Here is a 27,367-nt window from a genome sequence, read left to right on the forward strand (position 1 = left end):
TAAGATGAAATGGATTGTGAATCATATATATAAAGAAAACAAAAACAATCCTATAAGATTGAAATAGATACAATAAGGACGCCATTAGGTAGCCAGATGGCTCATAAAATGATCATAGATTTATATAGGAATTAAATTGATCACAGTTCTCGGCAGCTGGGAAATTAACACTTAATAGGTTGTCCACAAAGTGCGAGTACTGGAATTATCTGACAGTCAGTGGAATATCACACTAGTTCCGGTAATATGGACACATCAATCAGCTGTGTATATTTACCACCATCCAGTCCAAAGACCTGAAGATTCTTAGGTGGCAGGGTAGGGTCCTGCAGAGCGATGCAATCCCTCGGTGCTGATAGGCTTATAACGGCTGTGATGGTGGGGGGAGGGGGATTGGTGGATAATAATAATTACACGTCGTTCTATAGTGATATCCAGGGCTTGGCCCAGGTGATGCAGAGAAAAAGCAAAGCCCCAGCGTAATGGATGCAGTGAAGACACAGAACTGACGCGTTTCGCTGTGTTTCCTACAGCTGTATCATCTGTAAATGTTCTGTAATCCTGAGTAGGTTTTCATACCCTAACCAATATGGCCACTAATCTAGCACCTGTGTAACACAATCCATTCCGTCAGTCAATTAAAGGTCAGACCTATAATATTATATATATTAAATAATATGATTCACAATCCATTGCATCTTCTTCATAGTATGTATTTTGGTTTGCGCTGTTTATGAGGTTTGACTACCCCTCTTTTTTTTAACGGCTGCTTTAGAATAACAAGCCTGTGCAGCGCCTGCATAAGAATCACTTGCTAGTTTATTTTTTGCGACATAGACTACCTGCTAGTCCTTCAGATAAGACGAGCACAAAATGACCGCCATGGCACAGGCCTTATCCCCTCTATAGTTGTATCCAAGGCAACTGAGAAGATAAAGCCAGACAGAAGGTGGAGATCTGACCAGCCTGAGAATTCTTGCTATGCATACAGTGCATCCAGAAAGTATTCACAGCGCTTCACTTTTTCCACATTTTGTTATGTTACAGCCTTATTCCAAAATGGAATAAATTCATTTTTGTCCTCAAAATTCTACACACAATACCCCATAATGACAATGGGTAAAACGTTTTTTTGAGATTTTTGCAAATTTAATAAAAATAAAAAAAAAACACTAAGAAATCACATGTACATAAGTATTCATGGCCTTTGCCATAAAGCTCAAAATTGAGCTCAGGTGCATCCTGTTTCCACTGATCATCCTTGAGATGTTCCTACAGCTTAATTGGAGTCTACCTGTGGTAAATTCAGTTGATTGGACATGATTTTGAAAGGCATACACCTGTCTATATAAGGTCCCACACTTGACAGGGCATGTCAGAGCACAAACCAAGCATGAAGTCCAAGGAATTGTCTGTAGACCTCCGAGACAAGATTGTCTCGAGGCACAAATCTGGGGAAGGGTACAGAAAAATATCTGCTGCTTTGAAGGTCCCAATGAGCACAGTGGCCTCCATCATCCGTAAATGGAAGAAGTTTGGAACCACCAGGACTCTTCCTAGAGTTGGCCGGCCGTCTAAACTGAGCTATCGGGGGAGAAGGGCCCTAGTCAGGGAGGTGACTAAGAAACCCGATGGTCACTCTGTCAGAGCTACAGCATTCCTCTATGGAGAGAGGAGAACCTTCCAGAAGGACAACCATCTCTGCAGTAATCCACCAATCAGGCCTGTATATTAGAGTGGCCAGACGGAAGCCACTCCTTAGTATAAAGCACATGGCAGCCCGCCTGGAGTTTGAAAAAATGCAACTGAAGAACTCTCAGACCATAAGAGACAAAGATTGAACTCTTTGGCGTGAATGCCAGGCGTTATGTTTGGAGGAAACCAGGCACCGCTCATCACCAGGCCAATACCATCCCTACAGTGAAGCATGGTGGTGGCAGCATCTTGCTGTGGGGATGTTTTTCAGCAGCAGGAACTGGGAGACTAGTCAGGATAGAGGGACAGATGAATGCAGCAATGTACAGAGACATCCTGGATGAAAACCTGCTCCAGAGCACTCTTGACCTCAGACTGGGGCGACGGTTCATCTTTCAGCAGGACAACGACCCTAAGCACACAGCCAAGATATGAAAGCAGTGGCTTCAGGACAACTGTGTGAATGTCCTTGAGTGGCCCAGCCAGAGCCCAGACTTGAATTCGATTGAACATCTCTGGAGAGATGTGAAAATGGCTGTGCACCGACGCTTCCCATCCAACCTGATGGAGCTTGAGAGGTGCTGCAAAGAGGAATGGGCGAAACTGCCCAAAGATAGGTGTGCCAAGCTTGTGGCATCATATACAAAAAGACTTGAGGCTGTAATTGCTGCCAAAGGTGCATCAACAAAGTATTGAGCAAAGGCTGTGAATACTTATGTACATGTGATTTCTTAGGTTTTTGTTTTTTATTAAATTTGCAAAAAATCTCAAAAAACTTTTTACACGTTGTCATTATGGGGTATTGTGTGTAGAATTTTGATGACAAAAATTAATTTATTCCATTTTGGAATAAGGCTGTAACATAACAGAATGTGGAAAAAGTGAAGCGTTGTGAATACTTTCCGGATGCAATGTATATAACATTTGTATGTTGGTAGTAGCACTTCTCTTTAAGATCACATGTGTTTGTAGATTAGTGACATTTAATGCAGGCTGCGTGGAAATGTTTCTGTAGAGCTGACCCTGTGGTATCTCAGGGTGGTAATGGTTTGGGGTCACCTATAGTTACCTGGCTGTATGTTTGTGGGGCCCCAGCTGGAGACACGTGATCTCTTAGTCCGGCAATAGAACATTGCAGCGCCTTTCATGCAGGTGAATGTCTCCAGCGGGAGCTGTAGGAAGGAGCTGGAGGTCACAGAGCCCAGGAGGTCACCTCTCAGACGCAGCTTCATAGGACTTTCTCTGTGCGGGACATGAGCTTGTCTGATAACATGTATATTCGTGCAGGGCTCCCTATAATATGTCCTTTCTTCCAGCTGGATCCCGAGGCCAGTGATACCCTGAAGGAACTACAGGTGAAGCTTAACAACGTCTTGGACGAATTGAGCGCTGTGTTTGGGAATAGGTGAGTGGGTGGGGAAGATTAGCATGGAGTTACCACAGCAGGGAAAGTGGGGCACTGGTTGTTGTGGAGAGGTGGGGGCCGTCTGCACCAGTGGGGTAACTATTGGGGTGAATGACTTGTATGGGGGTTTGTTTTGGAGTAAGTGATATGAGTGGGGGGGCACTGGTAAGGTGAATGTCAGGGGTGGTTGACACGTTGTGTGGAGTGAGTGCCTGGGGTGGGGGACATGTGTGGAAAAAGTGCTGGGTTGAGGGCTTGCTGTGAGGTGAGTGACTGGGCTGGGGGCTCGGTGCGGAGTGAGTGACTGGGCTGGGGGCTCGGTGCGGAGTGAGTGACTGGGCTGGGGGCTCGGTGCGGAGTGAGTGACTGGGCTGGGGGCTTGGTGCCGGACTGTGTGTGACTGGGCTGGGGGCTTGGTGCGGGGTGAGTGACTGGGCTGGGGGCTTGGTGCGGGGTGTGTGACTGGGCTGGGGGTTTGGTGCAAGGTGAGTGACTGGGCTGGGGTCTTGGTGCGGGGTGAGTGACTGGGGTCTTGGTGCTGGTTGAGTGACTGGGCTGGGGTCTTGGTGCGGGCTGAGTGACTGGGCTGGGGGCTTGGTGCGGGCTGAGTGACTGGGCTGGGGGCTTGGTGCGGGGTGAGTGACTGGACGGGGGGCTTGGTGCAGGGTGAGTGACTGGGCTGGGGGCTTGGTGCGGGGTGAGTGACTGGGCTGGGGGCTTGGTGCGGGGTGAGTGACTGGGCTGGGGGCTTGGTGCGGAGTGTGTGACTGGGCTGGGGGCTTGGTGCGGGGTGAGTGACTGGGCTAGGGGTTTGGTGCAGGGTGAATGACTGGGGTGGGGGCTTGGTGCTGGGTGAGTGACTGAGCTGGGGTATTGGTGCGGGGTGAGTGACTGAGCTGGGGGCTTGGTGCGGGGTGAGTGACTGGGCTAGGGGCTTGATGGTGGTTGAGGGGCTGGGCTTGGTGTGGGGTGTGACTGAGCTGGGGGCTTGGTGAGGGGTGAGTGACTGGGCTGGGGGCTTGGTGCGGGGTGAGTGACTGGGCTGGGGGCTTGGTGCGGGGTGAGTGACTGGGCTGGGGGCTTGATGGTGGTTGAGGGGCTGGGCTTGGTGTGGGGTGAATGACTGGGCTGGGGGCTTGGTGCGGGGTGAGTGACTAGGCTGGGGGATTGGTGCAGAGTGAGTGACTGGGCTGGGTGCTTGGTGCGAGGTGAGTGACTGGGTTGGGGTCTTGGTGCGAGGTGAGTGACTGGGTTGGGGTCTTGGTGCGGGGTGAATGACTGGGCTGGGGGCTTGGTGCGGGGTGAGTGACTGGGCTGGGGGCCTGGTGAGGGGTGAGTGACTGGGCTGGGGGCTTAGTGCGGGGTGAGTAACTGGGCTGGGGGCTTGGTGCTGGGTGAGTGACTGGGCTGGGGGCTTGGTGTGGGATGAGTGACTGGGCTGGGGGCCTGGAGAGGGGTGAGTGACTGGGCTGGAGGCTTAGTGAGGGGTGAGTGACTGGGCTGGGGGCTTGGTGCGGGGTGAGTGACTGGGCTGGGGGCTTGGTGCGGGGTGAGTGACTGGGCTGGAGGCTTGGTGAGGGGTGAGTGACTAGGCTGGGGGCTTGGTGCTGGGTGAGTGACTGGGCTGGGGGCTTGGTGAGGGGTGAGTGACTGGGCTGGGGGCTTGGTGCGGGGTGAGTGACTGGGCTGGGGGCTTGGTGCGGGGTGAGTGACTGGGCTGGAGGCTTGGTGAGGGGTGAGTGACTAGGCTGGGGGCTTGGTGCTGGGTGAGTGACTGGGCTGGGGGCTTAGTGAGGGGTGTGGGATGAGTGACTGGGCTGGGGGCTTGGTGAGGGGTGTGGGATGAGTGACTGGGCTGGGGGTTTGGTGAGGGGTGAGTGATTGGGCTGGGGGCTTGGTGCGGAGTAAGTGACTGGGCTGGGGGCTTGGTGCGGGGTGAGTGACTGGGCTGGAGGCTTGGTGTGGGATGAGTGACTGGGCTGGGGGCTTGGTGCTGCGTGAGTGACTGGGCTGGGGGCTTGGTGTGGGATGAGTGACTGGGCTGGGGGCTTGGTGCGGAGTGTGTGACTGGGCTGGAGGCTTAGTGAGGGATGAGTGACTGGGCTGGGGTATTGGTGTGAGATGAGTGACTGGGCTGGGGGCTCGGTGCGAGGTGAGTGACTGGGCTGGGGGCTTGGTGCAGAGTGAATGACTAGGCTGGGGGCTTGGTGTGGGGTGAGTGACTGGGCTGGGTGCTTGGTGCAGAGTGAATGACTAGGCTGGAGGCTTGGTGTGGGATGAGTGACTAGGCTGGGGGCTTGCTGTGGGGTGAGTGACTGGGCTGGGAGCTTGGTGCGGGGTGAGTGAATGGGCTGGGGGCTTGGTGCGGGGTGAGTGACTGGGCTTGGTGCAGAGTGAATGACTAGGCTGGGGGCTTGGTGCGGGGTGAGTGACTGGGCCGGGAGCTTGGTGCGGGGTGAGTGAATGGGCTGGGGGCTTGGTGCGGGGTGAGTGACTAGGCTGGGGGCTTGGTGTGGGATGAGTGACTGGGCTGGGAGCTTGGTGCTGGGTGAGTGACTGGGATGGGGGCTTGGTGAGGGGTGAGTGACTGGGATGGGGGTTTGGTGAGGGGTGAGTGACTGGGCTGGGGTGTTGGTGCGGGGTGAGTGACTGGGCTGGGGGCTTGGTGCGGGGTGAGTGACTGGGCTGGGGGCTTGGTGTGGGGTGAGAGGTGAGTGACTGGGCTGGGGGCTTGGTGTGGGATGAGTGACTGGGCTGGGGGCTTGTTGCTGGGTGAGTGACTGGGCTGGGGGCTTGGTGTGGGATGAGTGACTGGGCTGGGGGCTTGGTGCGGAGTGTGTGACTGGGCTGGAGGCTTAGTGAGGGATGAGTGAATGGGCTGGGGGCTTGGTGTGGGATGAGTGACTGGGCTGGGAGCTTGGTGTGGGGTGAGTGACTGGGCTGGGGGCTTGGTGCGGGGTGAGTGACTGGGCTGGGGGCTTGGTGAGGGGTGAGTGACTGGGCTGGGGGCTTGGTGCAGGGTGAGTGACTGGGCTGGGAGCTTGGTGCGAGGTGAGTGACTGGGCTGGGGGCTTGGTGAGGGGTGAGTGACTGGGGGCTTGGTGCAGGGTGAGTGACTGGGCTGGGAGCTTGGTGCGGGGTGAGTGACTGGGCTGGGAGCTTGGTGCGAGGTGAGTGACTGGGCTGGGGGCTTTGTGCGGGGTGAGTGACTGGGCTGGGAGCTTGGTGCGAGGTGAGTGACTGGGCTGGGAGCTTGGTGCAAGGTGAGTGACTGGGCTGGGGGCTAGGTGTGGGGTGAGTGACTGGGCTGGGGGCTTGATGCAGAGTGTGTGACTGGGCTGGGGGCTTGGTGCGGGGTGAGTGACTGGGCTGGGAGCTTGGTGCGAGGTGAGTGACTGGGCTGGGAGCTTGGTGCGGGGTGAGTGACTGGGCTGGGAGCTTGGTGCAGGGTGAGTGACTGGGCTAGGAGCTTGGTGCGAGGTGAGTGACTGGGCTGGGAGCTTGGTGCGGGGTGAGTGACTGGGCTGGGAGCTTGGTGCAGGGTGAGTGACTGGGCTGGGGTCTTGGTGCGGGGTGAGTGACTGGACTGGGAGCTTGGTGCGAGGTGAGTGACTGGGCTGGGGGCTTGGTGCGAGGTGAGTGACTGGGCTGGGGTCTTGGTACGGGGTGAGTGACTGGGCTAGGAGCTTGGTGCAAGGTGAGTGACTGGGCTGGGGGCTTGGTGCGAGGTGAGTGACTGGGCTGGGGTCTTGGTACGGGGTGAGTGACTGGGCAGGGTGCTTGGTGCGGGGTGAGTGACTGGGCTGGGAGCTTGGTGCGAGGTGAGTGACTGGGCTGGGGGCTTGGTGCGAGGTGAGTGACTGGGCTGGGGTCTTGGTACGGGGTGAGTGACTGGGCAGGGTGCTTGGTGCGGGGTGAGTGACTGGGCTGGGGGCTTGGTACGGGGTGAGTGACTGGGCTGGGGGCTTGGTGCGAGGTGAGTGACTGGGCTGGGGGCTTGGTGCAGAGTGAGTGACTGGGCTGGGGGCTTGGTGCGGGGTGAGTGACTGGGCTAGGAGCTTGGTGCGAGGTGAGTGACTGGGCTAGGAGCTTGGTGCGGGGTGAGTGACTGGGCTGGGGGCTTGGTGCGGGGTGAGTGACTGGGCTAGGAGCTTGGTGCTGATCGGCAGACTGCTGGTTGGGATCTATATGATGATATTAGTGCTCTGTAATAATAAAGAGAATGGGATTAGAGGAACACGTAGTAATTAGATTGTTTCCTGCAGAGTCACATTGCTTTCTCCTTACACTGCTCCATGTGACGTTCTCCATAGTGGCCTTGTGGCATTTACATGATTAATCTGGGAAGACATTGTGTGTTCTGGCTGCATTATAGCAACGAATGGCTGACACTAAGGTTTAATAAGGACTCTTTCTGCTGACACATTGCGTTCAGCAATATATAGTTTGACGAGTGACAATACAAACACCCACACGTATGCAGGCGTGTCACCTCAGCCAGGCTGCATTATATATACTGTATACATGCGTGTCACCTCAGCCAGGCTGCATTATATATACTGTATGTAGGTGTCACCTCAGCCAGGCTGCATTATATATACTGTATGTAGGTGTGTCACCTCAGCCAGGCTGCATTATCTATACTGTATGTAGGTGTGTCACCTCTGCCAGGCTGTATTATATATACTGTATGTAGGTGTCACCTCAGCCAGGCTGCATTATATATACTGTATGTAGGCGTCACCTCAGCCAGGCTGCATTATATATACTGTATGTAGGTGTGTCACCTCAGCCAGGCTGCATTATATATACTGTATGTAGGTGTGTCACCTCAGCCAGGCTGCATTATATATACTGTATGTAGGTGTGTCACCTCAGCCAGGCTGCATTATATATACTGTATGTAGGTGTATCACCTCAGCCAGGCTGTATTATATATACTGTATGTAGGTGTGTCACCTCAGCCAAGCTGCATTATATATACTGTATGTAGGTGTATCACCTCAGCCAGGCTGCATTATATATACTGTATGTAGGCGTATCACCTCAGCCAGGCTGTATTATATATACTGTATGTAGGTGTCACCTCAGCCAGGCTTCATTATATATACTGTATGTAGGTGTCACCTCAGCCAGGCTGTATTATATATACTGTATGTAGGTGTCACCTCAGCCAGGCTGCATTATATATACTGTATGTAGGTGTCACCTCAGCCAGGCTGCATTATATATACTGTATGTAGGCGTCACCTCAGCCAGGCTGCATTATATATACTGTATGTAGGTGTCACCTCAGCCAGGCTGCAGTATATATACTGTATGTAGGTGCGTCACCTCAGCCAGGCTGCATTATATATACTGTATGTAGGTGTCACCTCAGCCAGGCTGCATTATACATACTGTATGTAGGTGTGTCACCTCAGCCAGGCTGTATTATATATACTATATGTAGGTGTGTCACCTCAGCCACGCTGCATTATATATACTGTATGTAGGTGCGTCACCTCAGCCAGGCTGCATTATATATACTGTATGTAGGTGCGTCACCTCAGCCAGGCTGTATTATATATACTATATGTAGGTGTGTCACCTCAGCCACGCTGCATTATATATACTGTATGTAGGCGTGTCACCTCAGCCAGGCTGCATTATATATACTGTATGTAGGCGTGTCACCTCAGCCAGGCTGCATTATATGTACTGTATGTAGGTGTCACCTCAGCCAGGCTGCATTATATATACTGTATGTAGGTGTGTCACCTCAGCCAGGCTGTATTATATATACTGTATGTAGGTGTGTCACCTCAGCCAGGCTGCATTATATATAATGTATGTAGATGTGTCACCTCAGCCAGGCTGCATTATATATACTGTATGTAGGTGTCACCTCTGCCAGGCTGCATTATATATACTGTATGTAGGTGTGGCACCTCAGCCAGGCTGCATTATATATACTGTATGTAGGTGTGTCACCTCAGCCAGGCTGCATTATATATACTGTATGTAGGTGTGTCACCTCAGCCAGGCTGCATTATATATACTGTATGTAGGTGTGTCACCTCAGCCAGGCTGCTTTATATATACTGTATGTAGGCGTGTCACCTCAGCCAGGCTGTATTATATATACTGTATGTAGGCGTGTCACCTCAGCCAGGCTGCATTATATATACTGTATGTAGGTGTGTCACCTCAGCCACGCTGCATTATATATACTGTATGTAGGCGTGTCACCTCAGCCAGGCTGCATTATATATAATGTATGTAGGTGTGTCACCTCAGCCAGGCTGCATTATCTATACTGTATGTAGGTGTGTCACCTCAGCCAGGCTGCATTATATATACTGTATGTAGGTGTGTCACCTCAGCCAGGCTGCATTATATATACTGTATGTAGGTGTCACCTCAGCCAGGCTGCATTATATATACTGTATGTAGGCGTGTCACCTCAGCCAGGCTGCATTATATATACTGTATGTAGGCGTGTCACCTCAGTCAGCCTGCAGTATATATACTGTATGTAGGCGTGTCACCTCAGCCAGGCTGCATTATATATACTGTATGTAGGTGTCACCTCAGCCAGGCTGCATTATATATACTATATGTAGGTGTCACCTCAGCCAGGCTGCATTATATATACTGTATGTAGGCGTGTCACCTCAGTCAGGCTGCATTATATATACTGTATGTAGGTGTATCACCTCAGCCAGCCTGTATTATATATACTGTATGTAGGTGTCACCTCAGCCAGGCTGCATTATATATACTGTATGTAGGTGTGTCACCTCAGCCAGGCTGCATTATATATACTGTATGTAGGTGTGTCACCTCAGCCAGGCTGCAGTATATATACTGTATGTAGGTGTCACCTCAGCCAGGCTGCATTATATATACTGTATGTAGGTGTCACCTCAGCCAGGCTGCATTATATATACTGTATGTAGGCGTGTCACCTCAGCCAGGCTGTATTATATACTGTATGTAGGCGTGTCACCTCAGCCAGGCTGCAGTATATATACTGTATGTAGGTGTCACCTCAGCCAGGCTGTATTATATATATAGTATGTAGGTGTATCACCTCAGCCAGACTGCAGTATATATACTGTATGTAGGTGTCACCTCAGCCAGGCTGCATTATACATACTGTATGTAGGTGTGTCTCCTCAGCCAGGCTGCATTATATATACTGTATGTAGGCGTGTCACCTCAGCCAGGCTGCATTATATATACTGCATGTAGGCGTGTCACCTCAGCCAGGCTGCATTATATATACTGTATGTAGGCGTGTCACCTCAGCCAGGCTGCATTATATATACTGTATGTAGGTGTGGCACCTCAGCCAGGCTGCATTATATATACTGTATGTAGGTGTCACCTCTGCCAGGCTGCATTATATATACTGTATGTAGGCATGTCACCTCAGCCAGGCTGCATTATATATACTGTATGTAGGTGTGTCACCTCAGCCAGGCTGCATTATATATACTGTATGTTGGTGTGTTACCTCAGCCAGGCTGCATTATATATACTGTATGTAGGTGTCACCTCAGCCACGCTGCATTATATATACTATATGTAGGTGTCACCTCTGCCAGGCTGTATTATATATACTGTATGTAGGTGTCACCTCAGCCAGGCTGCAGTATATATACTGTATGTAGGTGTGTCACCTCAGCCAGGCTGTATTATATATACTGTATGTAGGTGTCACCTCAGCCAGGCTGCATTATATATACTGTATGTAGGTGCGTCACCTCAGCCCGGCTGCATTATATATACTGTATGTAGGTGTCACCTCAGCCAGGCTGCATTATATATACTGTATGTAGGTGTCACCTCAGCCAGGCTGTATTATATATACTGTATGTAGGTGTCACCTCAGCCAGGCTGCATTATATATACTGTATGTAGGTGTCACCTCAGCCAGGCTGCAGTATATATACTGTATGTAGGTGTGTCACCTCAGCCAGGCTGTATTATATATACTGTATGTAGGTGTCACCTCAGCCAGGCTGCATTATATATACTGTATGTAGGTGTGTCACCTCAGCCCGGCTGCATTATATATACTGTATGTAGGCGTGTCACCTCAGCCAGGCTGCATTATTTATACTGTATGTAGGTGTCACCTCAGCCAGGCTGCATTATATATACTGTATGTAGGCGTCACCTCAGCCAGGCTGCAGTATATTTACTGTATGTAGGTGTCACCTCAGCCAGGCTGCATTATATATACTGTATGTAGGCGTCACCTCAGCCAGGCTGCATTATATGTACTGTATGTAGGTGTCACCTCAGCCAGGCTGCATTATACATACTGTATGTAGGTGTGTCACCTCAGCCAGGCTGCATTATATATACTGTATGTAGGTGTGTCACCTCAGCCAGGCTGCATTATATATACTGTATGTAGGTGTGTCACCTCAGCCAGGATGCATTATATATACTGTATGTAGGCGTGTCACCTCAGCCAGGATGCATTATATATACTGTATGTAGGTGTGTCACCTCAGCCAGGCTGCATTATCTATACTGTATGTAGGTGTATCACCTCAGCCCGGCTGCAGTATATATACTGTATGTAGGCGTGTCACCTCAACCAGGCTGCATTATATATACTGTATGTAGGTGTGTCACCTCAGCCAGGCTGCATTATATATACTGTATGTAGGTGTCACCTCTGCCAGGCTGCATTATATTTACTGTATGTAGGTGTCACCTCAGCCAGGCTGCATTATATATACTGTATGTAGGTGTGTCACCTCAGCCAGGCTGCATTATATATACTGTATGTAGGCGTGTCACCTCAGCCAGGCTGCATTATATATACTGTATGTAGGCGTCACCTCAGCCAGGCTGTATTATATATACTGTATGTAGGCGTGTCACCTCAGCCAGGCTGCATTATATGTACTGTATGTAGGCGTGTCACCTCAGCCAGGCTGCATTATATATACTGTATGTAGGTGTGTCACCTCAGCCAGGCTGCATTATCTATACTGTATGTAGGTGTGTCACCTCAGCCAGGCTGCATTATATATACTGTATGTAGGTGTCACCTCAGCCAGGCTGCATTATATATACTGTATGTAGGTGTCACCTCTGCCAGGCTGCATTATATTTACTGTATGTAGGTGTCACCTCAGCCAGGCTGCATTATATATACTGTATGTAGGTGTGTCACCTCAGCCAGGCTGCATTATATATACTGTATGTAGGTGTCACCTCAGCCAGGCTGCATTATATATACTGTATGTAGGTGTGTCACCTCAGCCAGGCTGCATTATATATACTGTATGTAGGCGTGTCACCTCAGCCAGGCTGCATTATATATACTGTATGTAGGCGTCACCTCAGCCAGGCTGTATTATATATACTGTATGTAGGCGTGTCACCTCAGCCAGGCTGCATTATATGTACTGTATGTAGGCGTGTCACCTCAGCCAGGCTGCATTATATATACTGTATGTAGGTGTCACCTCAGCCAGGCTGCATTATATATACTATATGTAGGTGTCACCTCAGCCAGGCTGCATTATATATACTATATGTAGGTGTCACCTCAGCCAGGCTGCATTATATATACTGTATGTAGGTGTCACCTCAGCCAGGCTGCATTATATATACTGTATGTACGTGTCACCTCAGCCAGGCTGCATTATATACTGTATGTAGGTGTGTCACCTCAGCCAGGCTGTATTATATACTGTATGTAGGCGTGTCACCTCAGCCAGGCTGCAGTATATATACTGTATGTAGGTGTCACCTCAGCCAGGCTGTATTATATATACTGTATGTAGGTGTATCACCTCAGCCAGACTGCAGTATATATACTGTATGTAGGTGTCACCTCAGCCAGGCTGCATTATATATACTGTATGTAGGTGTCACCTCAGCCAGGCTGCATTATATATACTGTATGTAGGTGTCACCTCAGCCAGGCTGTATTATATATACTGTATGTAAGTGTCACCTCAGCCAGGCTGCATTATATATACTGTATGTAGGTGTGTCACCTCAGCCAGGCTGCATTATATATCCTATATGTAGGTGTCACCTCAGCCAGGCTGCATTATATATACTATATGTAGGTGTCACCTCAGCCAGGCTGCATTATATATACTGTATGTAGGTGTCACCTCAGCCAGGCTGCATTATATATACTGTATGTACGTGTCACCTCAGCCAGGCTGCATTATATACTGTATGTAGGTGTGTCACCTCAGCCAGGCTGTATTATATACTGTATGTAGGCGTGTCACCTCAGCCAGGCTGCAGTATATATACTGTATGTAGGTGTCACCTCAGCCAGGCTGTATTATATATACTGTATGTAGGTGTATCACCTCAGCCAGACTGCAGTATATATACTGTATGTAGGTGTCACCTCAGCCAGGCTGCATTATATATACTGTATGTAGGTGTCACCTCAGCCAGGCTGCATTATATATACTGTATGTAGGTGTCACCTCAGCCAGGCTGTATTATATATACTGTATGTAGGTGTCACCTCAGCCAGGCTGCATTATATATACTGTATGTAGGTGTCACCTCAGCCAGGCTGCAGTATATATACTGTATGTAGGTGTGTCACCTCAGCCAGGCTGTATTATATATACTGTATGTAGGTGTCACCTCAGCCAGGCTGCATTATATATACTGTATGTAGGTGTGTCACCTCAGCCCGGCTGCATTATATATACTGTATGTAGGCGTGTCACCTCAGCCAGGCTGCATTATTTGTACTGTATGTAGGTGTCACCTCAGCCAGGCTGCATTATATATACTGTATGTAGGCGTCACCTCAGCCAGGCTGCAGTATATTTACTGTATGTAGGTGTCACCTCAGCCAGGCTGCATTATATATACTGTATGTAGGCGTCACCTCAGCCAGGCTGCATTATATGTACTGTATGTAGGTGTCACCTCAGCCAGGCTGCATTATACATACTGTATGTAGGTGTGTCACCTCAGCCAGGCTGCATTATATATACTGTATGTAGGTGTCACCTCTGCCAGGCTGCATTATATTTACTGTATGTAGGTGTCACCTCAGCCAGGCTGCATTATATATACTGTATGTAGGTGTGTCACCTCAGCCAGGCTGCATTATATATACTGTATGTAGGTGTCACCTCAGCCAGGCTGCATTATATATACTGTATGTAGGTGTGTCACCTCAGCCAGGCTGCATTATATATACTGTATGTAGGCGTGTCACCTCAGCCAGGCTGCATTATATATACTGTATGTAGGCGTCACCTCAGCCAGGCTGTATTATATATACTGTATGTAGGCGTGTCACCTCAGCCAGGCTGCATTATATGTACTGTATGTAGGCGTGTCACCTCAGCCAGGCTGCATTATATATACTGTATGTAGGTGTCACCTCAGCCAGGCTGCATTATATATACTGTATGTAGGTGTGTCACCTCAGCCAGGCTGCATTATATACTGTATGTAGGTGTGTCACCTCAGCCAGGCTGTATTATATACTGTATGTAGGCGTGTCACCTCAGCCAGGCTGCAGTATATATACTGTATGTAGGTGTCACCTCAGCCAGGCTGTATTATATATACTGTATGTAGGTGTATCACCTCAGCCAGACTGCAGTATATATACTGTATGTAGGTGTCACCTCAGCCAGGCTGCATTATATATACTGTATGTAGGTGTCACCTCAGCCAGGCTGCATTATATATACTGTATGTAGGTGTCACCTCAGCCAGGCTGTATTATATATACTGTATGTAGGTGTCACCTCAGCCAGGCTGCATTATATATACTGTATGTAGGTGTGTCACCTCAGCCAGGCTGCATTATATATACTATATGTAGGTGTCACCTCAGCCAGGCTGCATTATATATACTATATGTAGGTGTCACCTCAGCCAGGCTGCATTATATATACTGTATGTAGGTGTCACCTCAGCCAGGCTGCATTATATATACTGTATGTACGTGTCACCTCAGCCAGGCTGCATTATATACTGTATGTAGGTGTGTCACCTCAGCCAGGCTGTATTATATACTGTATGTAGGCGTGTCACCTCAGCCAGGCTGCAGTATATATACTGTATGTAGGTGTCACCTCAGCCAGGCTGTATTATATATACTGTATGTAGGTGTATCACCTCAGCCAGACTGCAGTATATATACTGTATGTAGGTGTCACCTCAGCCAGGCTGCATTATATATACTGTATGTAGGTGTCACCTCAGCCAGGCTGCATTATATATACTGTATGTAGGTGTCACCTCAGCCAGGCTGTATTATATATACTGTATGTAGGTGTCACCTCAGCCAGGCTGCATTATATATACTGTATGTAGGTGTCACCTCAGCCAGGCTGCAGTATATATACTGTATGTAGGTGTGTCACCTCAGCCAGGCTGTATTATATATACTGTATGTAGGTGTCACCTCAGCCAGGCTGCATTATATATACTGTATGTAGGTGTGTCACCTCAGCCCGGCTGCATTATATATACTGTATGTAGGCGTGTCACCTCAGCCAGGCTGCATTATTTATACTGTATGTAGGTGTCACCTCAGCCAGGCTGCATTATATATACTGTATGTAGGTGTCACCTCAGCCAGGCTGCATTATATATACTATATGTAGGTGTCACCTCAGCCAGGCTGCATTATATATACTGTATGTAGGCGTGTCACCTCAGTCAGGCTGCATTATATATACTGTATGTAGGTGTATCACCTCAGCCATCCTGTATTATATATACTGTATGTAGGTGTCACCTCAGCCAGGCTGCATTATATATACTGTATGTAGGTGTGTCACCTCAGCCAGGCTGCATTATATATACTGTATGTAGGTGTGTCACCTCAGCCAGGATGCATTATATATACTGTATGTAGGCGTGTCACCTCAGCCAGGATGCATTATATATACTGTATGTAGGTGTGTCACCTCAGCCAGGCTGCATTATCTATACTGTATGTAGGCGTGTCACCTCAGCCAGGCTGCATTATATATACTGTATGTAGGCGTCACCTCAGCCAGGCTGCAGTATATTTACTGTATGTAGGTGTCACCTCAGCCAGGCTGCATTATATATACTGTATGTAGGCGTCACCTCAGCCAGGCTGCATTATATGTACTGTATGTAGGTGTCACCTCAGCCAGGCTGCATTATACATACTGTATGTAGGTGTGTCACCTCAGCCAGGCTGCATTATATATACTGTATGTAGGTGTCACCTCTGCCAGGCTGCATTATATTTACTGTATGTAGGTGTCACCTCAGCCAGGCTGCATTATATATACTGTATGTAGGTGTGTCACCTCAGCCAGGCTGCATTATATATACTGTATGTAGGTGTCACCTCAGCCAGGCTGCATTATATATACTGTATGTAGGTGTGTCACCTCAGCCAGGCTGCATTATATATACTGTATGTAGGCGTGTCACCTCAGCCAGGCTGCATTATATATACTGTATGTAGGCGTCACCTCAGCCAGGCTGTATTATATATACTGTATGTAGGCGTGTCACCTCAGCCAGGCTGCATTATATGTACTGTATGTAGGCGTGTCACCTCAGCCAGGCTGCATTATATATACTGTATGTAGGTGTCACCTCAGCCAGGCTGCATTATATATACTGTATGTAGGTGTGTCACCTCAGCCAGGCTGCATTATATACTGTATGTAGGTGTGTCACCTCAGCCAGGCTGTATTATATACTGTATGTAGGCGTGTCACCTCAGCCAGGCTGCAGTATATATACTGTATGTAGGTGTCACCTCAGCCAGGCTGTATTATATATACTGTATGTAGGTGTATCACCTCAGCCAGACTGCAGTATATATACTGTATGTAGGTGTCACCTCAGCCAGGCTGCATTATATATACTGTATGTAGGTGTCACCTCAGCCAGGCTGCATTATATATACTGTATGTAGGTGTCACCTCAGCCAGGCTGTATTATATATACTGTATGTAGGTGTCACCTCAGCCAGGCTGCATTATATATACTGTATGTAGGTGTGTCACCTCAGCCAGGCTGCATTATATATACTATATGTAGGTGTCACCTCAGCCAGGCTGCATTATATATACTATATGTAGGTGTCACCTCAGCCAGGCTGCATTATATATACTGTATGTAGGTGTCACCTCAGCCAGGCTGCATTATATATACTGTATGTACGTGTCACCTCAGCCAGGCTGCATTATATACTGTATGTAGGTGTGTCACCTCAGCCAGGCTGTATTATATACTGTATGTAGGCGTGTCACCTCAGCCAGGCTGCAGTATATATACTGTATGTAGGTGTCACCTCAGCCAGGCTGTATTATATATACTGTATGTAGGTGTATCACCTCAGCCAGACTGCAGTATATATACTGTATGTAGGTGTCACCTCAGCCAGGCTGCATTATATATACTGTATGTAGGTGTCACCTCAGCCAGGCTGCATTATATATACTGTATGTAGGTGTCACCTCAGCCAGGCTGTATTATATATACTGTATGTAGGTGTCACCTCAGCCAGGCTGCATTATATATACTGTATGTAGGTGTCACCTCAGCCAGGCTGCAGTATATATACTGTATGTAGGTGTGTCACCTCAGCCAGGCTGTATTATATATACTGTATGTAGGTGTCACCTCAGCCAGGCTGCATTATATATACTGTATGTAGGTGTGTCACCTCAGCCCGGCTGCATTATATATACTGTATGTAGGCGTGTCACCTCAGCCAGGCTGCATTATTTATACTGTATGTAGGTGTCACCTCAGCCAGGCTGCATTATATATACTGTATGTAGGTGTCACCTCAGCCAGGCTGCATTATATATACTATATGTAGGTGTCACCTCAGCCAGGCTGCATTATATATACTGTATGTAGGCGTGTCACCTCAGTCAGGCTGCATTATATATACTGTATGTAGGTGTATCACCTCAGCCATCCTGTATTATATATACTGTATGTAGGTGTCACCTCAGCCAGGCTGCATTATATATACTGTATGTAGGTGTGTCACCTCAGCCAGGCTGCATTATATATACTGTATGTAGGTGTGTCACCTCAGCCAGGATGCATTATATATACTGTATGTAGGCGTGTCACCTCAGCCAGGATGCATTATATATACTGTATGTAGGTGTGTCACCTCAGCCAGGCTGCATTATCTATACTGTATGTAGGTGTATCACCTCAGCCCGGCTGCAGTATATATACTGTATGTAGGCGTGTCACCTCAGCCAGGCTGCATTATATATACTGTATGTAGGTGTGTCACCTCAGCCAGGCTGCATTATATATACTGTATGTAGGTGTCACCTCTGCCAGGCTGCATTATATTTACTGTATGTAGGTGTCACCTCAGCCAGGCTGCATTATATATACTGTATGTAGGCGTGTCACCTCAGCCAGGCTGCATTATATGTACTGTATGTAGGCGTGTCACCTCAGCCAGGCTGCATTATATATACTGTATGTAGGTGTGTCACCTCAGCCAGGCTGCATTATCTATACTGTATGTAGGTGTGTCACCTCAGCCAGGCTGCATTATATATACTGTATGTAGGTGTGTCACCTCAGCCAGGCTGCATTATATATACTGTATGTAGGTGTCACCTCAGCCAGGCTGCATTATATATACTGTATGTAGGTGTGTCACCTCAGCCAGGCTGCATTATATATACTGTATGTAGGCGTGTCACCTCAGCCAGGCTGCATTATATATACTGTATGTAGGCGTCACCTCAGTCAGCCTGCAGTATATATACTGTATGTAGGCGTGTCACCTCAGCCAGGCTGCATTATATATACTGTATGTAGGTGTCACCTCAGCCAGGCTGCATTATATATACTATATGTAGGTGTCACCTCAGCCAGGCTGCATTATATATACTGTATGTAGGCGTGTCACCTCAGTCAGGCTGCATTATATATACTGTATGTAGGTGTATCACCTCAGCCATCCTGTATTATATATACTGTATGTAGGTGTCACCTCAGCCAGGCTGCATTATATATACTGTATGTAGGTGTGTCACCTCAGCCAGGCTGCATTATATATACTGTATGTAGGTGTGTCACCTCAGCCAGGCTGCAGTATATATACTGTATGTAGGTGTCACCTCAGCCAGGCTGCATTATATATACTGTATGTAGGTGTCACCTCAGCCAGGCTGCATTATATATACTGTATGTAGGCGTGTCACCTCAGCCAGGCTGTATTATATACTGTATGTAGGCGTGTCACCTCAGCCAGGCTGCAGTATATATACTGTATGTAGGTGTCACCTCAGCCAGGCTGTATTATATATATAGTATGTAGGTGTATCACCTCAGCCAGACTGCAGTATATATACTGTATGTAGGTGTCACCTCAGCCAGGCTGCATTATACATACTGTATGTAGGTGTGTCTCCTCAGCCAGGCTGCATTATATATACTGTATGTAGGCGTGTCACCTCAGCCAGGCTGCATTATATATACTGCATGTAGGCGTGTCACCTCAGCCAGGCTGCATTATATATACTGTATGTAGGCGTGTCACCTCAGCCAGGCTGCATTATATATACTGTATGTAGGTGTGGCACCTCAGCCAGGCTGCATTATATATACTGTATGTAGGTGTCACCTCTGCCAGGCTGCATTATATATACTGTATGTAGGCATGTCACCTCAGCCAGGCTGCATTATATATACTGTATGTAGGTGTGTCACCTCAGCCAGGCTGCATTATATATACTGTATGTTGGTGTGTTACCTCAGCCAGGCTGCATTATATATACTGTATGTAGGTGTCACCTCAGCCACGCTGCATTATATATACTATATGTAGGTGTCACCTCTGCCAGGCTGTATTATATATACTGTATGTAGGTGTCACCTCAGCCAGGCTGCAGTATATATACTGTATGTAGGTGTGTCACCTCAGCCAGGCTGTATTATATATACTGTATGTAGGTGTCACCTCAGCCAGGCTGCATTATATATACTGTATGTAGGTGCGTCACCTCAGCCCGGCTGCATTATATATACTGTATGTAGGTGTCACCTCAGCCAGGCTGCATTATATATACTGTATGTAGGTGTCACCTCAGCCAGGCTGTATTATATATACTGTATGTAGGTGTCACCTCAGCCAGGCAGCATTATATATACTGTATGTAAGTGTCACCTCAGCCAGGCTGCAGTATATATACTGTATGTAGGTGTGTCACCTCAGCCAGGCTGTATTATATATACTGTATGTAGGTGTCACCTCAGCCAGGCTGCATTATATATACTGTATGTAGGTGTGTCACCTCAGCCCGGCTGCATTATATATACTGTATGTAGGCGTGTCACCTCAGCCAGGCTGCATTATTTATACTGTATGTAGGTGTCACCTCAGCCAGGCTGCATTATATATACTGTATGTAGGCGTCACCTCAGCCAGGCTGCAGTATATTTACTGTATGTAGGTGTCACCTCAGCCAGGCTGCATTATATATACTGTATGTAGGCGTCACCTCAGCCAGGCTGCATTATATGTACTGTATGTAGGTGTCACCTCAGCCAGGCTGCATTATACATACTGTATGTAGGTGTGTCACCTCAGCCAGGCTGCATTATATATACTGTATGTAGGTGTGTCACCTCAGCCAGGCTGCATTATATATACTGTATGTAGGTGTGTCACCTCAGCCAGGATGCATTATATATACTGTATGTAGGCGTGTCACCTCAGCCAGGATGCATTATATATACTGTATGTAGGTGTGTCACCTCAGCCAGGCTGCATTATCTATACTGTATGTAGGTGTATCACCTCAGCCCGGCTGCAGTATATATACTGTATGTAGGCGTGTCACCTCAGCCAGGCTGCATTATATATACTGTATGTAGGTGTGTCACCTCAGCCAGGCTGCATTATATATACTGTATGTAGGTGTCACCTCTGCCAGGCTGCATTATATTTACTGTATGTAGGTGTCACCTCAGCCAGGCTGCATTATATATACTGTATGTAGGTGTGTCACCTCAGCCAGGCTGCATTATATATACTGTATGTAGGCGTGTCACCTCAGCCAGGCTGCATTATATATACTGTATGTAGGCGTCACCTCAGCCAGGCTGTATTATATATACTGTATGTAGGCGTGTCACCTCAGCCAGGCTGCATTATATGTACTGTATGTAGGCGTGTCACCTCAGCCAGGCTGCATTATATATACTGTATGTAGGTGTGTCACCTCAGCCAGGCTGCATTATCTATACTGTATGTAGGTGTGTCACCTCAGCCAGGCTGCATTATATATACTGTATGTAGGTGTGTCACCTCAGCCAGGCTGCATTATATATACTGTATGTAGGTGTCACCTCTGCCAGGCTGCATTATATTTACTGTATGTAGGTGTCACCTCAGCCAGGCTGCATTATATATACTGTATGTAGGTGTGTCACCTCAGCCAGGCTGCATTATATATACTGTATGTAGGTGTCACCTCAGCCAGGCTGCATTATATATACTGTATGTAGGCGTCACCTCAGCCAGGCTGTATTATATATACTGTATGTAGGCGTGTCACCTCAGCCAGGCTGCATTATATGTACTGTATGTAGGCGTGTCACCTCAGCCAGGCTGCATTATATATACTGTATGTAGGTGTCACCTCAGCCAGGCTGCATTATATATACTGTATGTAGGTGTGTCACCTCAGCCAGGCTGCATTATATATACTATATGTAGGTGTCACCTCAGCCAGGCTGCATTATATATACTATATGTAGGTGTCACCTCAGCCAGGCTGCATTATATATACTGTATGTAGGTGTCACCTCAGCCAGGCTGCATTATATATACTGTCTGTACGTGTCACCTCAGCCAGGCTGCATTATATACTGTGTGTAGGTGTGTCACCTCAGCCAGGCTGTATTATATACTGTATGTAGGCGTGTCACCTCAGCCAGGCTGCAGTATATATACTGTATGTAGGTGTCACCTCAGCCAGGCTGTATTATATATACTGTATGTAGGTGTATCACCTCAGCCAGACTGCAGTATATATACTGTATGTAGGTGTCACCTCAGCCAGGCTGCATTATATATACTGTATGTAGGTGTCACCTCAGCCAGGCTGCATTATATATACTGTATGTAGGTGTCACCTCAGCCAGGCTGTATTATATATACTGTATGTAAGTGTCACCTCAGCCAGGCTGCATTATATATACTGTATGTAGGTGTGTCACCTCAGCCAGGCTGCATTATATATACTATATGTAGGTGTCACCTCAGCCAGGCTGCATTATATATACTATATGTAGGTGTCACCTCAGCCAGGCTGCATTATATATACTGTATGTAGGTGTCACCTCAGCCAGGCTGCATTATATATACTGTATGTACGTGTCACCTCAGCCAGGCTGCATTATATACTGTATGTAGGTGTGTCACCTCAGCCAGGCTGTATTATATACTGTATGTAGGCGTGTCACCTCAGCCAGGCTGCAGTATATATACTGTATGTAGGTGTCACCTCAGCCAGGCTGTATTATATATACTGTATGTAGGTGTATCACCTCAGCCAGACTGCAGTATATATACTGTATGTAGGTGTCACCTCAGCCAGGCTGCATTATATATACTGTATGTAGGTGTCACCTCAGCCAGGCTGCATTATATATACTGTATGTAGGTGTCACCTCAGCCAGGCTGTATTATATATACTGTATGTAGGTGTCACCTCAGCCAGGCTGCATTATATATACTGTATGTAGGTGTCACCTCAGCCAGGCTGCAGTATATATACTGTATGTAGGTGTGTCACCTCAGCCAGGCTGTATTATATATACTGTATGTAGGTGTCACCTCAGCCAGGCTGCATTATATATACTGTATGTAGGTGTGTCACCTCAGCCCGGCTGCATTATATATACTGTATGTAGGCGTGTCACCTCAGCCAGGCTGCATTATTTATACTGTATGTAGGTGTCACCTCAGCCAGGCTGCATTATATATACTGTATGTAGGCGTCACCTCAGCCAGGCTGCAGTATATTTACTGTATGTAGGTGTCACCTCAGCCAGGCTGCATTATATATACTGTATGTAGGCGTCACCTCAGCCAGGCTGCATTATATGTACTGTATGTAGGTGTCACCTCAGCCAGGCTGCATTATACATACTGTATGTAGGTGTGTCACCTCAGCCAGGCTGCATTATATATACTGTATGTAGGTGTCACCTCTGCCAGGCTGCATTATATTTACTGTATGTAGGTGTCACCTCAGCCAGGCTGCATTATATATACTGTATGTAGGTGTGTCACCTCAGCCAGGCTGCATTATATATACTGTATGTAGGTGTCACCTCAGCCAGGCTGCATTATATATACTGTATGTAGGTGTGTCACCTCAGCCAGGCTGCATTATATATACTGTATGTAGGCGTGTCACCTCAGCCAGGCTGCATTATATATACTGTATGTAGGCGTCACCTCAGCCAGGCTGTATTATATATACTGTATGTAGGCGTGTCACCTCAGCCAGGCTGCATTATATGTACTGTATGTAGGCGTGTCACCTCAGCCAGGCTGCATTATATATACTGTATGTAGGTGTCACCTCAGCCAGGCTGCATTATATATACTGTATGTAGGTGTGTCACCTCAGCCAGGCTGCATTATATATACTATATGTAGGTGTCACCTCAGCCAGGCTGCATTATATATACTATATGTAGGTGTCACCTCAGCCAGGCTGCATTATATATACTGTATGTAGGTGTCACCTCAGCCAGGCTGCATTATATATACTGTATGTACGTGTCACCTCAGCCAGGCTGCATTATATACTGTATGTAGGTGTGTCACCTCAGCCAGGCTGTATTATATACTGTATGTAGGCGTGTCACCTCAGCCAGGCTGCAGTATATATACTGTATGTAGGTGTCACCTCAGCCAGGCTGTATTATATATACTGTATGTAGGTGTATCACCTCAGCCAGACTGCAGTATATATACTGTATGTAGGTGTCACCTCAGCCAGGCTGCATTATATATACTGTATGTAGGTGTCACCTCAGCCAGGCTGCATTATATATACTGTATGTAGGTGTCACCTCAGCCAGGCTGTATTATATATACTGTATGTAGGTGTCACCTCAGCCAGGCTGCATTATATATACTGTATGTAGGTGTGTCACCTCAGCCAGGCTGCATTATATATACTATATGTAGGTGTCACCTCAGCCAGGCTGCATTATATAAACTATATGTAGGTGTCACCTCAGCCAGGCTGCATTATATATACTGTATGTAGGTGTCACCTCAGCCAGGCTGCATTATATATACTGTATGTACGTGTCACCTCAGCCAGGCTGCATTATATACTGTATGTAGGTGTGTCACCTCAGCCAGGCTGTATTATATACTGTATGTAGGCGTGTCACCTCAGCCAGGCTGCAGTATATATACTGTATGTAGGTGTCACCTCAGCCAGGCTGTATTATATATACTGTATGTAGGTGTATCACCTCAGCCAGACTGCAGTATATATACTGTATGTAGGTGTCACCTCAGCCAGGCTGCATTATATATACTGTATGTAGGTGTCACCTCAGCCAGGCTGCATTATATATACTGTATGTAGGTCTCACCTCAGCCAGGCTGTATTATATATACTGTATGTAGGTGTCACCTCAGCCAGGCTGCAGTATATATACTGTATGTAGGTGTGTCACCTCAGCCAGGCTGTATTATATATACTGTATGTAGGTGTCACCTCAGCCAGGCTGCATTATATATACTGTATGTAGGTGTGTCACCTCAGCCCGGCTGCATTATATATACTGTATGTAGGCGTGTCACCTCAGCCAGGCTGCATTATTTATACTGTATGTAGGTGTCACCTCAGCCAGGCTGCATTATATATACTGTATGTAGGCGTCACCTCAGCCAGGCTGCAGTATATTTACTGTATGTAGGTGTCACCTCAGCCAGGCTGCATTATATATACTGTATGTAGGCGTCACCTCAGCCAGGCTGCATTATATGTACTGTATGTAGGTGTCACCTCAGCCAGGCTGCATTATACATACTGTATGTAGGTGTGTCACCTCAGCCAGGCTGCATTATATATACTGTATGTAGGTGTGTCACCTCAGCCAGGCTGCATTATATATACTGTATGTAGGTGTGTCACCTCAGCCAGGATGCATTATATATACTGTATGTAGGCGTGTCACCTCAGCCAGGATGCATTATATATACTGTATGTAGGTGTGTCACCTCAGCCAGGCTGCATTATCTATACTGTATGTAGGTGTATCACCTCAGCCCGGCTGCAGTATATATACTGTATGTAGGCGTGTCACCTCAGCCAGGCTGCATTATATATACTGTATGTAGGTGTGTCACCTCAGCCAGGCTGCATTATATATACTGTATGTAGGTGTCACCTCTGCCAGGCTGCATTATATTTACTGTATGTAGGTGTCACCTCAGCCAGGCTGCATTATATATACTGTATGTAGGTGTGTCACCTCAGCCAGGCTGCATTATATGTACTGTATGTAGGCGTGTCACCTCAGCCAGGCTGCATTATATATACTGTATGTAGGCGTCACCTCAGCCAGGCTGTATTATATATACTGTATGTAGGCGTGTCACCTCAGCCAGGCTGCATTATATGTACTGTATGTAGGCGTGTCACCTCAGCCAGGCTGCATTATATATACTGTATGTAGGTGTGTCACCTCAGCCAGGCTGCATTATCTATACTGTATGTAGGTGTGTCACCTCAGCCAGGCTGCATTATATATACTGTATGTAGGTGTGTCACCTCAGCCAGGCTGCATTATATATACTGTATGTAGGTGTCACCTCAGCCAGGCTGCATTATATATACTGTATGTAGGTGTGTCACCTCAGCCAGGCTGCATTATATATACTGTATGTAGGCGTGTCACCTCAGCCAGGCTGCATTATATATACTGTATGTAGGCGTCACCTCAGCCAGGCTGTATTATATATACTGTATGTAGGCGTGTCACCTCAGCCAGGCTGCATTATATGTACTGTATGTAGGCGTGTCACCTCAGCCAGGCTGCATTATATATACTGTATGTAGGTGTCACCTCAGCCAGGCTGCATTATATATACTGTATGTAGGTGTGTCACCTCAGCCAGGCTGCATTATATATACTATATGTAGGTGTCACCTCAGCCAGGCTGCATTATATATACTGTATGTAGGTGTCACCTCAGCCAGGCTGCATTATATATACTGTATGTAGGTGTGTCACCTCAGCCAGGCTGTATTATATACTGTATGTAGGCGTGTCACCTCAGCCAGGCTGCATTATATATACTGTATGTAGGTGTCACCTCTGCCAGGCTGCATTATATATACTGTATGTTGTTGTGTCACCTCAGCCAGGCTGCATTATATATACTGTATGTAGGCGTGTCACCTCAGCCAGGCTGCATTATATATACTGTATGTAGGTGTGGCACCTCAGCCAGGCTGCATTATATATACTGTATGTAGGTGTCACCTCAGCCAGGCTGTATTATATATACTGTATGTAGATGTGTCACCTCAGCCAGGCTGCATTATATATACTGTATGTAGGTGTCACCTCAGCCAGGCTGCATTATATACTGTATGTAGGTGTGTCACCTCAGCCAGGCTGTATTATATACTGTATGTAGGCGTGTCACCTCAGCCAGGCTGCAGTATATATACTGTATGTAGGTGTCACCTCAGCCAGGCTGTATTATATATACTGTATGTAGGTGTATCACCTCAGCCAGACTGCAGTATATATACTGTATGTAGGTGTCACCTCAGCCAGGCTGCATTATATATACTGTATGTAGGTGTGTCACCTCAGCCAGGCTGCATTATATATACTGCATGTAGGTGTGTCACCTCAGCCAGGCTGCATTATATATACTGTATGTAGGCGTGTCACCTCAGCCAGGCTGCATTATATATACTGTATGTAGGTGTGGCACCTCAGCCAGGCTGCATTATATATACTGTATGTAGGTGTCACCTCTGCCAGGCTGCATTATATATACTGTATGTTGTTGTGTCACCTCAGCCAGGCTGCATTATATATACTGTATGTAGGTGTGTCACCTCAGCCAGGCTGTATTATATATACTGTATGTAGGTGTCACCTCAGCCACGCTGCATTATATATACTATATGTAGGTGTCACCTCTGCCAGGCTGTATTATATATACTGTATGTAGGTGTCACCTCAGCCAGGCTGCATTATATATACTGT

The 27,367-nt window shown here is 47.5% G+C and overlaps 1 protein-coding gene across 3 annotated transcripts in view; it reads left to right on the forward strand.

Moving 5' to 3' along the window:
* LOC148481366 (protein unc-13 homolog B-like) overlaps window positions 1-27,367 on the forward strand; it is a 296,399-nt gene that overhangs the window by 234,655 nt on the left and 34,377 nt on the right. For all 3 annotated transcript variants that reach the window (XM_088453621.1, XM_088453622.1, XM_088453623.1), the window contains exon 24: window positions 3,012-3,100. In XM_088453621.1, coding sequence (XP_088309747.1) covers window positions 3,012-3,100 — 89 coding nt within the window. The remainder of the gene's footprint in view (window positions 1-3,011; window positions 3,101-27,367) is intronic.

Source organism: Taudactylus pleione, unplaced genomic scaffold (genome assembly GCF_031769625.1).
Source record: "Taudactylus pleione unplaced genomic scaffold, aTauple2 ptg000584l, whole genome shotgun sequence".
In the NCBI taxonomy this organism is placed as follows: Eukaryota; Metazoa; Chordata; class Amphibia; order Anura; family Myobatrachidae; genus Taudactylus; species Taudactylus pleione.